Source organism: Parasteatoda tepidariorum, chromosome 6, assembly GCF_982258835.1.
Source record: "Parasteatoda tepidariorum strain Cologne lab strain chromosome 6, Ptep-v5.0, whole genome shotgun sequence".
Lineage (NCBI taxonomy): Eukaryota > Metazoa > Arthropoda > Arachnida > Araneae > Theridiidae > Parasteatoda > Parasteatoda tepidariorum.
The window spans coordinates 110,655,496-110,673,514 of NC_141760.1; the positions used below are offsets into that span (position 1 = coordinate 110,655,496).

Below are 18,019 nucleotides of genomic sequence, written 5' to 3' on the forward strand. Positions count from 1 at the left end.
ATATATATATATATATATATATATATATATATATATATATATATATATATATATATATATATATATATATATATATATATATATATATATATATATATATATATATATATATATATATATATATATATATATATATATATATATATATATATATATATATATATATATATATATATATATATATATATATATATATATATATATATATATATATATATATATATATATATATATATATATTTGCTGTTCTTGGATCTTTAGGATGTCAAAACGCAAGAATTTAACAATTTTTAATTATTTTGGGAAAAAACCGCGACCTGAAATTAGTGAGGTGACAGCATCTAGTACCAATGTAAGTTTTTCTGTTGTACAGAAATGTGATACTTCCGTTGAAGAAAACGTTTCTAACATAACAAAATGTGATGAATGTGAAAGTGGCCCTCAAAGTGTTACTTCCCACCCATATGACATTGGACTTTTTTTAGAAGATATTACATTATGTTCTTAAACTTAAAAAATCAAAAATATAACTAAACAATGTTGTCTAAATAAAATGTCAAAATGGTCTAGCTGTCTAAATTAGGGAAATAATAGTGCTTTATTATAGAATCGAATTTCTTTTAGTAGTTTCAGAAAATTATGAACACCCCCTTGAAAAAATTCTGCGTACGCCACTGAGTAAATGATTAAAATTTCAATAACAATTGAATAACTTATTGCAGAGTTACAGTAACAAGTTCAATACGGTGTTGACCCGCCTCTAGCCAGGATACAAGCTGCCACACGGCATGGCATAGACCGATAAAGCTCCCGGATGGTCTCTTGCGGTATTTCCTGCAAAATTCGATCCAATTGTGGAACGAGGTCATAAACGTTCCGTGCCAGATGCAATCGCCTTCCCATCATATCCATGACATGCTCGATGGGAGAGAGATCTGGTGATCTGGCAGGCCAAGGAAGAGTTTGACAAGCTTGCAGACAGTTCATAGCAACACGTGCCATATGTGGTCTGGCATAGTCCTCCTGAAAAACCAGCCCAGGGCGCTGCAAAAGGAACGGTAAAGGTACTTAGGATGTCGTCGACGTACAGCTGTGCAGTAAGTGTACCTCTAAGGACGACCAAAGGGGTCCGGCTGTCAAAGGAAATGACACCCCAGACCATAATGCCTTGCTGAGGGCCGGTGTGGCGTGAAATAGTGAAGACAGGATCCCCCCTCTGCCCTGTGCGTCTCCAAACACGTCTTCGATGATCGTCAGGACACAGTTGGAAGTGGGATTCGTCGCTTAAGATTATACGTCCCCAGTCGGCATCATTCCAGCCTGATCGAGCGTCGATTTTGCGCGTCTTTGTGCGTTCTTGGTGCGTCGATTTTTTTGTTATAGAGTGTATATTAATAATAAAAGTAGTTATATTTTGATTTAAAATTTGCATTTTTAATATTTTTATAAAAGCTAAAAAGGTAGTTGATGCATAAGAAATTATAATAATATTAAGCACTGATTCCTTCCTCTTTTTTCAATTTTTTTCCTTAGCTATTAAGTTCTGCACTAACGCGAAATCGAAAGGACGATGCCGAAATAATTAGGCGAAAGGGAAGAGCTTAGAGATGTGAAGATCTTTAGTTAAAATAAATCGTTAACTTTGCAGACATAATGCTATCAATTTTAACTATACATTATAAAAGCAATTCTTAAATTGCAAACATACTATTAGATTCTTTAATTATCTTGCTTGCACTAATTAATTAACATATTTAAAGTTTCTTTTTGCTATTATAAGATTATTTAATTATCTTGTTTGCTCGAATTAATTAACATATTTACGAATCTGTGTGATGGTGTTGTTGTGGTACAAACTTCGAATAATTAAAAAGTGATTTATCACTAACAAAACAGTTGTAGTGTTTTCCCTTTGTTTAAAATGACACGTATTGTACATGTTTGAAATACCAAAAAGGATAAACATATAAAAAAAATTCTAATTTTATCAAAGAAGTAGCTTTTGCATTTAAAATACGTGATTTCGATGAACAGATGTTTAGTTTCTCATCATTGTAGATAAAAACTTACTTAAAAACTTGTGCAAATATTTTTTTGATTTGTCGACCAGCAATAATTGTTACAATTCTCTTTTTAAATCACAACCATGATTCTCACTGGTTGCATTTTAGTGGTGCTTGTTGCAACAGCATTAGGAAATAATGCCGCGGGTAAGTGTAACGACAAAATTTTATTTGTAATTTACGATAATACTGTGATTGTGACTATTTTTTTTAATAACTGTCGTTGAACGGCAGACGCAATTCTTGGGTTTATGACTACTAATATTCAACTACGTAGCCTTGTAATTTTGAACCCAATCCAGAAGACAAGGGAAATCCTGGATCAAGTATTGGCGAGAAATTTGCCTTCGTGTAGGACTTTTTGATGGAACTAACCCGCATTTGCGTTACATGGAGAGGAAGACCACGAGAACTCTCACGGTTAGCCTAACGGCAAGGGGACTCTAACCCATGATCCGTCTACCACAGAGGATATTTCATGTCAGCGCTGTGGTCGGTGCAAGCCGGGAGCGGAATTCGTATCGACCAACCATCGCCGGGACTCGAACCATGTTAACCTCCTTCGAAGGCGAACGCTCTATTCCCTGATCAGTCACTGCTCAAATTATACTCTTTGTACATATGCCTCTCCAGGTTAAGCAATTTCCTCCCACTTTCCCTCTCTCCGTTACCAAGTTTTCAGTAAATTTTGCAAACATTTCAGTAAGAAGTTTAAATGTAATAAAGTGGGGAAAAAGCGAACAAAATTTTGCTGAAATTTTATCAGCAAAGAGTTTAGAAGGTATGGAGAGTGGGAAAATCACGTATCCTTGTATCTCTATTTATAAAGACTTTAAGATAATAAGTTGATCAAATTGTTTTTCTCTTTCCTCTTACATTTATTAATTGTCTCTTACATTTATTAATTATCTCTTACATTTATTAATTATCTTACATTTATTAATTATCTCTTACATTTATTGATCATCTCTTACGTGTGAAGAGAGTTTTCGAAAAAACTACAGATTGTAGTCTTAGAATCAATAAGACATAGAATCAATAAGAACAGTTAAATTTTTCTGAGTACGGCGCAACTCTTTCGTATTTTCATTAAAAAAAATATTAGCTTTTTAATTTAACGTAATATAAATGTTATTATGCATTTTTTTAAAGAATAATTTCAGGCACGGAAAAATAAACTTTCAACCAGTTTCACAGATTGGTTTGAAAACACATTGTAATTTGTAAAAACAAGTATTATAAATGTTTTTTGTTGTTGTCGTTGTTGTAAGTTTGATAACATTGCGGCTACGTGAGAAAAAACCCTCGTATCATTTCACCTGAATTTTATGTAAAATGACCTCTTGAATCTGAGTATCCTATTAACCAACTTTTTCCTGGAACAGCTCCCTTTTATTTATCACTTTAAATTTTGTTCGAAGGAGGAAAAATGTTTTGCCTTTAAACCTGTTATGCTAGGAGGTAAAAAGCTCTAAAACATGAGCAACAATGAGGGAGATTTTTTGGGGGAAAAAGATTTCCCCCTTAGTTTGTGAAGTAAATTATTACAAGTGATCGTTTTTTCTAAGACTTACTTCGCAATTCTACACATTTCAACTTGTAACCTCTCTTTTTTCTTTAATAATTGAAATATTTGAGAGTGAGCAAAAGAAGGTGCGAAGAAGATATCAGAAAATCCTCTTATAGGGGATGTTTCAAACTTTATCTCGATAGCTCTCTGACTCGTGCAAGGAGAGGGGGGGTACTATTTTAACTAGTAACGCGTGACGCACCGTTATCACATGAAGAGATGTAGTAAGTAGGAATTTGGGAGGGATTTTTCCCCTGAAATTATAAAAAAAAGAATGAAAAAATATTATTAAAACTAATCAATTTCAGGTTTTTTTAGCAGTTTAATCTAGTTTAAAAGATGTTCAAGCTTATAGCCTCTCTTTTTATTCCAAAAACATACCCAAATAATGTAAATATTCTATACACAATTTGGCTAACTTTACATACTTATTTAAAGTATGTAAATTCTATTCTTTTTCCTTTACAGATGAGAGTCAACTGGCCATGGAGAATCCTGATTTGTTCGAAGGGGACATAACCAATATTGACCCAAACGTAAGTTAACTATACTATTATAAAATGGGTGGATGCTATTCATTCAAAGTAGGACATTTTACCTTCAAAACTAATTCAGAGCATAAATGAGTTTAAAAGGCTGAACGTTCTGCTCGCCTCCATTTAAGAAAATTTTGAACAAGTTTTGAAAAATTTTACAGCCGAAATGTAGAGGAATTTTTAATGGCCGGAAGCTACAAAACAATGTAGAGAGGCGTGGTGGCTCAGGGGATAGAGAGCATTCACCTTCCAATGCGGTGAACCGATTTCGAATCCCAGCGATGGCTGGTCGATACGAATTCCACCTCCGGCTGGCACCTACGCAAGTGCCAATGTAAAATATCCTCCTCAGAGGTAGAGGGATCATGGGCTAGAGTCTCCTTGCCGTCAGGCTAACCGTGAGAGACCTTCGTGGTTCTCCTTTCCATGTTACGCAAATGCGGGTTAGATACATCAAAAAGCCCTCCACGAAAACAAATAACAATAAAAGATTCCTTATATCCCCTATTCAAAATTCAAGAGTTTGTGACGCCAACCCTAGGTTTCAGAAATATATAGAAGATCTTCATATATCTGATTACACGGATTTCAGCTTTTTTGTGATGTATATCGTTGAGCATGCTTAATTAATCTTCCTGTTAAAGTCAGAAAAGCCTTTACTACCCCTTTTTAATATTTAACTACAACAAAATTTTGGGGAAATGTGGTAGTTTGATTTAAAACGCAAGACACCACTTACTCGCCAGTTCTGGTCGTCTATACCGTTCTGGAGAGTGACATTTTTGCGCCCTAATAAAAAAGCAAATTACGAAGAAAATTGATGTAATTTAGAAACAAATTACGATTCATAATTAATCCCAGTCGATACGAATTCCGCATCCGGTCTGCACCGACCACAGTGCTGACGTGAAATATCCTCAGTGGTAGACGGATCATGGGTTAGAGTCCCCTTGCCATCAGGCTAACCGTGGAAGGTTCTCGTGATCTTCCTTTACATGTTACGCAAATGCGGGTTAGATCCATCAAAAAGTCCTCCACTAAGGCAAATTTCTCCCAATACTCGATCCAGGAGTTCCCTCGTCTTCTAGATTGGGTTCAAAATGACAAGGCTACGGAGTTAAACATTAGTAGTCGTAAACTCATAAAATTGGGTCGACTGTTCAACAACGGTTATAAAATAAAATAAAACATGGATAAATTGTGATGAGATTTGTGGTACATTACAACTAGACAAAAGAAATAAATGGTAATATTATTGTTAGCGACAACATTAACTGTTGACTAGTTAAATGTTGTTTAAAGAAACTCCGCAATATCTATTGATCAAATTGTGGAAGGTGGCCGCAATCTGGAAAATATTACACAGATAGTTTGGTCTGGAAAAGTTTTGACCCCTTAAAGCAGTGTTCCTTAACCTTTTTGATATAATGGAATCCTTTTAAAAATTTTTAAGAAGTCACGGACCACCGCCCCGTGAAAAAAATAATTGCAAAAACGTCAATTATTAGAAAACATTTAATTTTATTATTTTAATAGTATACAAAAATTTTAAAATTAAAATTTTTAATGTGAAGGTTGCTGCTGCTTTGCCTTACTTAACAAATTGAATTGGGGGATGGTTTTCAACAAAGCAAACGGGCATATCATGTTCAACATTCAATCGATTTCGATGTTATGTTTTTATTGTCACAATTGTGAAAAATCCTACTTCGCAAAGATACACTGTAACAAACGCAATTATAGCTGCCATAACTCGCTTTACAAGCAATGGGTAGGCTTCCAAACGTTTTAAAAATTAGGAGTAGTCAGCGGACCCCCAAAATATTACTCATGGACCCCTTAAGGGTTCATGAACCACAGGTTAAGAAACCCTGCCTTAAAGCAATTTAAATTTTTTTTTTTTGCGTATTTCGAAATATCTCGGGAATTTTTTAGCTGAATTTAAATTTTTTTGTACACAATTCTAAAATACTTTTCTCCAAAGAAACGAAAAATAATTTCTAATAATAATTTCAAATATTATGAGTTTATTTAACAGTAGTCATTTTCTATGTATTAAAGTTACGATATTGTGTTTCGGAATTCTCTGAATAAACATGCCTCTAGTGACCCTGAAAACAAGGCTACAATCTTGATAATTAAGACCTCAGTTATTCAGGCAAGAGAGCGATCTCTTAATGCTAATTGTACGCTATCTCTCTAACTGTCTAAAATAGTTTTGCCCCCTTTTATGAAGGTCGTTTATCCTACGATTCGTTTAGAATGCGCCACTTAAAATAATTTATACTTGACGGGCTTGGCTTATTCGAAATAGTATGGAAAAAACAGTTACTAACGTAAACAAATGCAACGTTTCAACAATCAATTACGACAACACTGTGTCATCAGGACATCCACAACTAGGGCTGGGCAATGTCAGAATTTCGATATTGTGGTATATTGTGAGCTTCATATCACGATATTATGATATACCGCGGTAATTAAATTGTTATGTATATTATAAATGCTAAGACTATTTTGCAATTAAAAATTAATGTGTTTAAAGAGCATCATTTAAAAAAAATGGGGTACTTATCCTATATTAGCTCGCAGCATAATTATCCCATGGAATCAACTAATTATAAAGCATCATTATTTTAAAACAGAAAAATTTTATTAATATAAACATCAATTACTAATATAAACATCAACACAATTATAAACATCAAAACAGTTATAAACATCAACACAATTATAAACATCAACAATTATAAATATCAACACAATTATAAACATCACAAGGAGATCCGACAATCTCGGATATTTTTAAAATCAGAAGCACGCTATTCTCAAAATGAAACCAAAATCAGTAACTAAGTATACCATGGAGGGTTGATATAACGCGCGGGTGTTTGAAATCCGATATCGCCAATACCACGGATATGACGCATGCGCTTTAAAGTCAAATGATACCACAATATATTGTAGGAGAAATTTCTAGCTGCCGAGAGGAGGTACCGTAAATATTACGCGCAAGCCTTTGAGTTCTTCACCCCTAAATCAATCACGTGCCATACCAATACCTCCTAGATACCATACCATACCGCCACTTCCTCGCCGCCGGTCGGCCGAAGATATTGGCTAGCGGTGAGTACCGAGAGGTGCAGGCATACCGAAGTTCAATAACTCGGTATTGCCGAAGAATATACTTCCGAATATCATTACCGCGGTATCAAAGAAATACCGGTAAATGACGGTATTACGGTATATTGCCCAGGCCTATCCACAACCCCACTTGCAAGTATCCCATTACGAGGCAGTGGTTCACAGAAATAAACAAACTGACGCTATATAAGACGATCTTGTGACAATCCAGAAAAAAGAATAAGAAAAAATAAAAGTTGGCATAGTTGGGAATACGATATGGAGTAGATAGTTTCTTATTTTAACTACCATTTAAATTGTAAACATTTCTTTCTATCGGGAGAATTTCCAGCTTAAATTACGCCTTTTTCAAATATAATTTTTTTTCTCGTTACCATAAATGGGATTTGCGCTTTATACATTTCCTATACACAGAATAAAATTGAAAAAAAAAGTGATGTACAAAATTTTGACAACATTATTCTTTTAAATTAATATTTCATTTTGGCCGGGTTAGCCTGGTCGGTAGGGAGCTGGAGAAATGTCCGAGAGTTCGTTTGTTTGAACCCCACCAACCGAAGACTCCCCGTGTAGTAAATGGTGATTGGTGCACGTTAAAAGTCTGTCGAGCCGCAAAGTCCTCCCCATAACAAATCAATACCTCTGGGGGTACTGAATCGATCGTTCTCTGATTCAGGTCAAAATTACGATCTGTGGATGAATGAATGGATGTATGAATATTCCGCTCAATAAACGGGTGTGACGTTTGGGTGTGGTAGAAGTCAAATTCTTGGCCATAGATGGCGCCACTGGAAAACCAGAACAATCGCACCCCTCTGCCTAAACAGGCATAAGAAAGCAAGCAATATTTCATTTTTCTAGTAGCCTTAAAACGTAGTAAACGTGAAAAATGTTTCCATTATGCACCGCAGCCTATGATAAATCACTAAATATGAATTTATAAATTGATTTGAATTAATAATTTGATTTGGTGACAATGTTTATAATTTGACTAAAATTTGCGATTCTTTTCTCGATGTTTAGGACAGAAATGCTCATCCCCAAAAAATAAGGCGTTGGCCAAAGGGAGAAATTCCCTACGTTATAGAAAAATCTCTTGGTAAGTATACTATTGGAATAAATAGTCTCTTTTCTTGTCTATACTTGTCGAATGAAAAGAGGAGAAATTATAATAGAGTATATACTCTCGATATCTCGAACTTCGATTTATCGAAAACCTTGTTATGTCAAAAAAGTAAATTCTTCTCAGCATTACATATCCACCTAATGTTAATTTGAATTCCTATATAAAAAAAGTTTCTTCTAGAACCATGTTATGTCGAATTTTTTTTTCGAAACAGAAAAATCACGAAATAAGTTTATTGTAAATCAATTACTTTCTAGTTAATGCTTAATTATTTTTGTCCTTAGCTTTTAAAAATAAAATTATCATTGTTGTATTTAGACTTATAGTTAACGATCGTTACATACATATTTAATAGTAGTTATTCTTATGTTTCATGACTACTTTTTAGAGAACTATTTTAGAATATATTTTTTCGACTTTTCAGAACATATTTAAGACTGAACTTGTTATCTCGAAAATTCGCTATATCGAAAATCTCTCAGCTTCCCTTAAGATATCAAGAGCATACTGTATTTTGATAATCTAAAAAAAATATACCAATACAAGTATAAAAAATAGGTGCTATAAATAGTCAACTATTGTCCCATTATGGATTTATTTTTCTGCCATGCAATTGGAAAAGCGACGGAAGTGTTTCCGTGCAATAAGGTGTTTTCATACCCCTTTTTTTTCAAGCGGACCATCCTGAATAACTTTTGACCCAATAATCGAATCTTCACGTTCTAGGACTCAGTCTTAATGGTTCAAGGGGGTGACCTTAAATGGGCAAATAAATTAATGCAGATAATATTTTAAGCTACGAAAGCAAACAGAAAAGCATACTTTCTCTGAATAAAGATATAATTTTTTCAACGGATTCGGATTTCTGATCCACTGATAGCCGCAATCTGAGAATTATGGTCCCCATAGTTTGGCTAGAAGAGTGCTCCAAATTGTTAATTTTACTGCTTGCGTATTTTGTCATATCTCGAGAACTTTTTAAGTGAAATAAAAAAAAATTCACTCAATTAATAGAATTAGTTTATCAATAGATAAGTCAACAAAAAAATAATTTATCGAATTTTAAAACAGTCGCATTGTTAAAATTCCATTTCTCAGGAACTATTCGACCGATTTCGCTCAATTTTTGCATTACAATGTAAAATCACATTTTCTGAAATGATTTAAAAAAAACTTAAATACTTTGCAATTTTTTCGACTACTATTGAATAAAATAATAAAAAATATTTAATATTATGGTTTGATAATAATTGTAACAATACTTTCATTCGTGAAATATCACACAATTTTAGTTTCAGTTTGCTCAATAAACTTTTTCAAAGCGTTTTTTTGCAGAAAAAACTTTTAAGAAAGATTTTTACTTTTAATTTTTTATTTAAATTCTTGATATTTAATATTAATCTACAAAATATTGTATAACAGTTGCTACTTCTGTAATGCTATTTAAAGTTTTCATTATTTAAGGTCTTTAAACTTTTAAACGTAAGAAATTGATAAAAAATTAAAATTTTAAAACAATTCATAAAAATGCATGGCAGTTGACAAATTCTTTTTTGTTCCTTCACTAATGTTTCAATGACATTTTTTAATATTTCTTGTAGAGGAACACAGAGATCTGATTCTTTCTGCTTTTGAAGATTTCAATAAGAAAACATGTCTGAAGTTTGTACCGAAAACAAACCAGAGGAATTATATCCAACTATATTCAGGAAGAGGGTAAAATATTTATACACTTTCTTTATTCAATCATCAAACCCTACAATATTTTAAATAGAAAACACGTTTTTCTTTGTATAAAGTAGGTAAACATTGTTATGCAGAAGGTAAAATTTATTGGAAAAAGTCTCAAAACGATTATAATATCCACACAAAAAAATTACCCATACGTTAACGAAAATTTCATCAACAATGTATTTAAAGTCTAGCTATGTGAGTACCGAAGATTGTTACCAATTCTGGAATCCTTACCATTTGGTAACAAAATGTTTTGCTAAACAATGCATATGGGTAAAACAGTCTAATTTAAAAATGGCGCTTCTAAATCTAAATCAGTGCGTACTACCGCAAGTTACTGATTTAAGAAAGTTTTATAACAATTTGACCATTGCTGAAATTCTTCCGCAAATTGCAAGTTCGCTGTACCATTGAATCAGCTGCGACGCGCTTCCAACACGTCACACGTTGAACACATTCTGTGATCGATTAAATTTTAATGAGTCTGACAGATTTTTTGTCCTTCCTTAGGTGCTACAACTCCCTCCTGTTGGACAAAATTTAAACTAATTTTTAATTGCAGAAATCGCTATCTCATGGTCCATAAATACCTAGTTTTATCAAACTTCAATAAGTTGAAGAAGTTTTGATAAAATATATTACATTTATTCGATATTTTAACAGCTGCTTAGGATAGATTAGGAGAATCATCAGTGCTCGGAGCCATCATCTGACTGCAATAAGAAAGCAAACCAATAAGAAAATCAATGATCAACGGAGAAAGTTCTTTCCAATGTTTTTTTCTTCTTCTTCTTTTTTTGTGAGCTTTGCTCTTGAATTTTGAGCTTGACTTTTGACTCCTTAATTTTTAAAAACCTTTTTAAAAATATATTTTAAAACAATTCCTGATACTGTCGCTAAGGAGTATGTTTTTTTCGTAAAATTATTTTTTTGTACATTTTTTTTAATTATTTCAGAATAATTTGTTGTTGTTAATTTCAGATGTTTTGGACCAGTTGGTATGACCAATTGGGGTCAACAGCTCTTGTCCATTGGTCCAGGATGCTTGTACAAAGGTGTTATCATCCATGAGCTCGGACACGCAATAGGATTCTTCCATGAACACAACAGGTCGGACAGAGACAAATACATAAAAGTTCATTGGGAGAACATAAAATCAGGTTCGTTTATTTATTTATTTCTTCAAACTGTTAACATTTTTTTTTAAAATTTATTTACTTTTCATTTGAATTTCTTTCTTATTTATTTATTCTTTTTTAGTTATTTTAGTATTTTTTTCATCTCTTGCTCTAAAACTCGGGGAACAAAATCATTTGAGCGTATAACTTTCGGAGGAGAAATATCACGTGGACAAAGCTTGTTCCCACGAAAATTCCTTCCTGCGATAGTTATGATCAATGTGAAATTTTTGATCTCCACTATATTCTCACGTAGTTATAATCCAGCCAAATCTAATCCTTGACTATCGCTTTTTTTTTTTTACCCATTGGCAAAATGGGTGTTGTTTTGGGTTTGATGGCGTGCGGCACCTTATTTGAACGTCATCACACTTTTCAACTGTGTTCAAGAGTAATTTAAGCAGTGCGCATGCGTAACTATGGCGACCGCTGTTGTTGGTCATCTTTATTTTCACCAGCAGGCATTTTTAATGTATTTGCATAATATAAGTTTTAATATTCTTTATATTATTAACTTATAATAGACAGTTTTTTCTACCCATGATTGGAAATGTGGTGGCGTTTATCGGAGTCAATCCAGAAAAAAGCATTTGACTAATGAGTAACCAGTGATCGTAATAAAACAATCACAATTTTTAAATTTTTTTTCTTTTTCTTTAGTTTCGATAGTTATACGTTGAATGAATTCATATAATTTTTTCCGTCCTACGCTCTTCATTTTTTGCAGCATTCGCGTGACGACAACATTAAAAGTGCTGCTGCACAGCATACAACAAATTAAGTTAATGCAGAGTTAAATGCTTTCAGAGTTAAATGTTTTCAGAGTTTTTAGACCTTTTATCAATTTTTTTAAAATTCCATAACACTCCGCATTCGAAACCTTTCTTTTCCGTTTCTAATTTGTTTCTTTCATACGTTTGAATCATAGATTAATTTACAAAGTATGTACTATTGAAACACAAAAGTGCAACTGTATGTAAAAGTGATTTATCAATAATTGCCTTCTATATATATTTTTATAATCATTTCCTCCCTAGAACTTACACATTTGGACTTACACATAAGGATTACCAAATAATATTTGTGGGAGAAAGAAACATAGACATAATAAAAATTTGACGGAACATTATCAAACACAAATGCACCATATGTTGAACATAAAATTACCAAAATCACTTAATTTGACAAATGGAATTTTTAACTACCTTTTTTAAATTTCTATTAAACCCCTTAACTGCCGAGTAAAATTTACGTGATTCATTCCCCAGTGCCACTGTTTTTCGCTCAAGTGCACTTTCTTACGCTGTGTTTTGGTGGGGGGAAATGATGCACCCGTTGCCATTTAAAAACAGTTTACTTTTACAAGACAAGAAAAAGGAAGGAAAGAAAATACAAAATTTAAATTAAATAATAAAAATACGATATAAAAGATGTTAAAATTTAGCTGTTGTATGATAAATCCTGATACATGGTTAGACACATAAATCAACATCACATTGATTGCACTGATAGCGGGATTCACGACGAATTTTTTTTCTTGAACAAGCGGCACATTTTCGCGATGCAGTTTTCTTTGAAGACGTTGGTGGAAAGAATAAAAAGCACCAAACAGACACGGGAAACGAAAGCGAAAAAAGAATAAACCCGACATTACTCAAATAGAGACATGCAAGCAATTAATACGATATCACTTTTCCATAACATCCTTTCCCCATTCCCCCTCCTCCGAAATTAGTACAGTAGGGAACCGATTATCCGAAACGATCGGGACCATCGATATTCCGGATAACTGATTTTTCCGGTTTTCTGAATCTCTACAAAAAGCCGTTTTTTTATAGTTAAACCCAACAAAAAAAAAAAATTGGAAATAATCTTAAAAAGAAGAAAAAACGATGACACTAATGATTATTTCCAAAATGATGGTAAGGTAAACAGCTTTCAGAAAAGAACGAAAAATCCTAAAATCTTATGAGGAAATTTTTTTTTTTTTTTTTTTTTTTTTAAGCGGGTAAAATTAATCGAATTTCGTTCCGGTTTTTTGGTTTTCCGGTTTTCTGATTTCCGGATAACGGGTTCTGTACTGTAATACATTTGCAAAGCAAACACTTTCAAGGTCATTTTACTGCATTCTGAAGTAGGAGTGTGTGGTTCTATTTATAGCAGCGCAAGGCAAAGCATCGTACTTCGGGAAAGCATATATATACGCCTGCAGCAGTTAACGCATCGTCTGGCCGAGACGTATATATACGCCCGCGGCAGTTAAGGGGTTAAGAGCATGCTTTAGTTTCGTTCAACAAATAAATTGTTTTTCCCCATTCATGAGATTGACCGCCATAATCCCAGATAACAAAATAAGGTTTATTTTCACTCAGCAAAAACTTTTTAATGTAAACCTTAAAAGGTTTGTTATGCGGTTTACGTGTAAACCTTCTAACCTTAAAGCGAGATCTGTGACCATCTGCTCGCACATTATCCTCATCCAAAACCTTGGAAAACAACCTTCTATATAGAAACCTTTCATCGAGATTGACTTAAGGTTTTCAAGCTTGAAAAAATCCTTTAATAAAGCTAATCTCAAGGTGAAAATAATCTTAAATCTAGGTAATTATAAGATTCTTTTCGCAAACTCCTTGTACGCTCAGGTAAAATCCACCTTGACATGAAATTTTAATGGACAATGCAATTTGATCCTATCTCTAGTGTGACGTCATCATAGACTCAAGTGACCATTTCACCTAAGGAACAATACTTTTTAAAAAAGCCTTAAAAAATAATTTTTTATTCCTTTTAGGATGAAAGGTTTGAAACTGCAATATTTTTGCTTTATTGAAAAAAGGTTTTGAGTACAAACATTTTCGTGATAATAAAAAGAAAATTCTGAGACAAGGTTGTCGGATGCTTTCTGGGAATGATTCGTAGTATTTTGATGAAGATTTATATCCTTGTTTAAATATATTAAGAAAGAGTTTTGTTGCATGTTTCAGGAATGGCGCCGCAGTTTACGAAGCTGAATCCACATGAAAACCTCATCTTCAATGAATTCGATTACGATTCCATCATGATATACGGCAACACAGCTTTCTCCAAAGACCTCAAGAATAAGGTGTGGACAATGGAGGCCCTGAACGGCAGAAAGTTGGAGAACGCCTTTTACAAAGAGGGATTGACACCAAGTGATGTAGAGAGGATCCAGAAAATGTATGATTGCTGAAAATCCTTCACTGTACAATAAAGAAACAGTTGAAATTGTTAATCAATATATAATAACTTAAACCCCATCATAACGTTCGTTTATTTAACATCTTACGGGATGAAAAAAACGCATCAAAAAGTCTGTAATGCAAAACTACAAAATCATGCACTAAATTTTCAGACAAATACTGACACAAATAATAAAGTTGAAATTATTCCGATGTTTTTTTAATTATTGTCATTTGTTGACTTTTTCGGTTGATTTACATTATTAGATTAAGGAAAGCAAATTTTTAGCAGTTATAAGATAATTAAAATAGTTAATCAGTTTATAATAATTCAAAAACCATCATAACGTTCTTTTACTTAACACTAGCTGAATGGGTTGTTCCTCGTAAGGAGTCCCTTAGGAAAATTTGCCATAGGTTTGCCATAAAAAAAGGCCATCGTTCCTATGGGGCTTTGCCTATGTCAGAATTTTGCCATATACTTATTTTTATTTTATATCCACCGTTGAACAGCCGACCCAGCTTTTGGGTTTACGACTACTAATGTTCAACTCCGGAGCCTTGTAATTTTTAACCAATCCAGAAGACAAGGAAACTCCTGGATCAGTACCCCCAGAGGTCTGATTTGTTATGGGGTGAAAAAAAGCTCATCAATAAATCCGTAATGAACAACACTATAGACTCATGTAATGAAGTCAAATACCGACCAGTCAAATACCGACACAAGTAATGAAGTTAAAATTATCCCGATGTTTTTTTTAATTTATTGTTATTTGTTGATTTTCTCAGTTGCTTTACATTATTAGATCAAGCAAAGCAAATTTTTAGTAGTTAATCCCATCAAAGTAAAGGGTAACTGTATCCTGCATCATCTGGCATAATGTTGTGGCTCAAGGCGACTCATTTTAAATTTGCCACATTTTGTACACTGTCGCGATCGTTAATATGAATCCGCAAAGCTAACCTACAAAAACACTGTTTTTTTTCTTTCAAATCTTACTATTCTTATCATTTTTCAAAAAAAAAGAATTAAAGCATGAAAAAGTGCTGTACTTTGCGCCAACTTTAAACTTACTTTTTTTTTTAATGCAGAAAGCAATAATTCAATTGATTTGAATATTTTGAGGGAAATTCAACATACGTTCGTCAATTACTTAAATTTTCTCTGAACGAATTTTGCGCACACACTTCAAAAATTACTTGCCTCCTGTACGTGAGTCAAGTCTTGAAAATAGGCCCTATTTTTGAGAGCTAGAAACATGTCAAATTTTTCAACAGTTTTATTTTTTGAAACAAATGAAGTTCTTTATGTTATTAAGTAAACATAAAACTCCGTTATACAACATTTATTTACAAACATGACTTTCATATTGAAATTTCTTTAGAAACTGGATTTCGTGCAGAATCCACTCTTAAATTTGACCATTTTTGTGAGATCATGAAAATTCACTACTATTAAAGAATATTCAGATAAAAAAAGTAAAACAAAGAGCAAAAAAAGTGGTCCATAATTCAAATTAAAAATGACAACGTAAACAGTTCACAAGCTTAATGAATGATTAGCTAAACTTCCATATTAGCTTAGAGCAGAGGTCGCCAAAGTGGTCTATATAGACCCCCCAGGGGTCTATTTAACAAAAGCGGGGGTCGATCTGAGCCAGGGAGTCGAATGGGGGTCGATCCGAATTGGAAGGGTCGAAGAAAAAACAGTTCTTAATATGCAAATCACACATACCTGATTGAGTATGTAAAATTTGCGATTTTTTTTATAACTGACTTAATATCAGTTTCTTTATAAAACATAAATTTATAAACTTATTCGGGTGAAACAAGTATTTACGTATCAGCGTGCAATGGCACGAACTAAGCACAGTTTATAAATCAAACGCATATGTGCGCTTGTCCAAATGTCACGTGAGACAAGCATTGACGTTACAAACGCAAATATCATACTCAGGTTCAGCTATCTTTGCAAATTGTGAACAGCGTTGAATATTTGCAGTGTCATTATTAAAACTTTCATAGTTTTGGATAATCAGTTATAGTTTTGATAAAACCATTCGTTTAGTATAGATATCAATTTTAATTATCAATGCATGTAAAACAAGAAGGCAAGCATAAATAATATGGATTAGTACAGCCCGCAGCAAAACTATAGCACACTTCGTATTTTTTTACAAAATTGACCAATTTTGACGAAAATTAAAATTGACCAATTTTGACGAAAATTAAAATTGACCAATTTTGAACCCAATACAGCGAACTTTGCAAAAAAACACCAGGCACACCCATCTCATTGATTAAGAAGTAAGAAATCTGTAGTTACTTTACTTATTATTTCTACTTATTCATAATTACATATTATTTAATAAATATTAAGGTATTTAAATTTCAACATTAATATATTTTTCATAAAACTATTATTACACAATGTACTATTACTTTAATAAATGTTTAAAATCGCAAAATAAATGTACAAACACGGTATCTAATAGAGTTTTATTTTAATTAACAGAAAATTACTTTTATGGGGGTCGATGAAGATTTCGAAAAATTATACAGGGATCGATGATCAAAAAAGTTTGGCGACCCCTGGCTTAGAGTATCTTTCAAAATAAATAGATGTAGTCAAATTTTATTAAAAAATATATTTGTCTTTGGCCAATAAGGTAGAGGGGTTGCGATTCTTTTTCTTTTCCAGTGGAGCCATCTATGGCCAAGAAAACGGCTTCTGCCACACTCATAACGTCACATCTATTTATAAGGAGGACGCATTCATAAGTTCACAGATCGTAATTTTGACCAGAACCAGAGAACGATCAATTACCAATACAGTACCTCCTGAGGTTTAGTTTGTTATGAGAACATGGAGGACTTTGTGACCCAACAGATTTAACGTACATCAGTCATTATTTACTACACGGGGATTTTACGGCCGTCTGGATTTTCCGTCCCGTTCTCACAAACGTGAATCCAGCGTCCTGCCAACCAGGTTATACCTGCCAAAATAAGATTTGAAATGATGTGTAGTAATTTTTTTTTAAATTTCGGCAAATTTATAAATATTGACTTCACTAGCTTCTCCCTCCTATTAGTTATTTGATTCAGTTACTAATTACGTAACATAAATATCACCCCGAACTAAAATTTACTACTCTTACAAAAATACAACGTCTGAATAGTTTTCAATCACATTTACATGTACCAGAATACAATCTTCATTATATGAGTTGAAGACTCAAGATATACAAAATACTAATCAATAACCATTTAGTAATGAAAACGAAAACATATCTTTTCTTTGCTGAATGTTAAAATAGCTAAAAAAAATTTCCTCCGTAATTTAAAATTTGTATAGGTTCGTAGTTTCTGGGGGGGGGGGGGTAAAAAATTATATAATTTAAAAGTGCTATAACTCTTTATTGAGTTTGTTAACTAATAAAAAACAACCCCCAATCACATCAGTCC

The 18,019-nt window shown here is 33.0% G+C and overlaps 1 protein-coding gene across 1 annotated transcript; it reads left to right on the forward strand.

Annotated features, from left to right (window-relative positions):
- Positions 1-2,051: 2,051 nt before the first annotated feature.
- Positions 2,052-14,629, forward strand: LOC107445157 (astacin-like metalloprotease toxin 5). The gene is made up of 6 exons (XM_016059499.4): positions 2,052-2,210; positions 4,102-4,169; positions 8,337-8,412; positions 10,041-10,155; positions 11,155-11,333; positions 14,336-14,629. Exons 1-6 carry the CDS (start codon positions 2,147-2,149, stop codon positions 14,560-14,562), a joined length of 729 nt encoding a protein of 242 aa, XP_015914985.1. The 5' UTR covers positions 2,052-2,146; the 3' UTR covers positions 14,563-14,629.
- The last annotated feature ends 3,390 nt before the right edge of the window (positions 14,630-18,019 follow it).

Bases quoted from the DNA above. Each gene is read 5' to 3' on its own strand.
- LOC107445157 (XM_016059499.4), top strand. From the start codon at position 2,147: ATGATTCTCACTGGTTGCATTTTAGTGGTGCTTGTTGCAACAGCATTA. The intron at 2,211-4,101 runs GTAAGTGTAACG...TTTCCTTTACAG, and splicing joins ATTAGGAAATAATGCCGCGG to ATGAGAGTCAACTGGCCATG. The intron at 4,170-8,336 runs GTAAGTTAACTA...CTCGATGTTTAG, and splicing joins TAACCAATATTGACCCAAAC to GACAGAAATGCTCATCCCCA.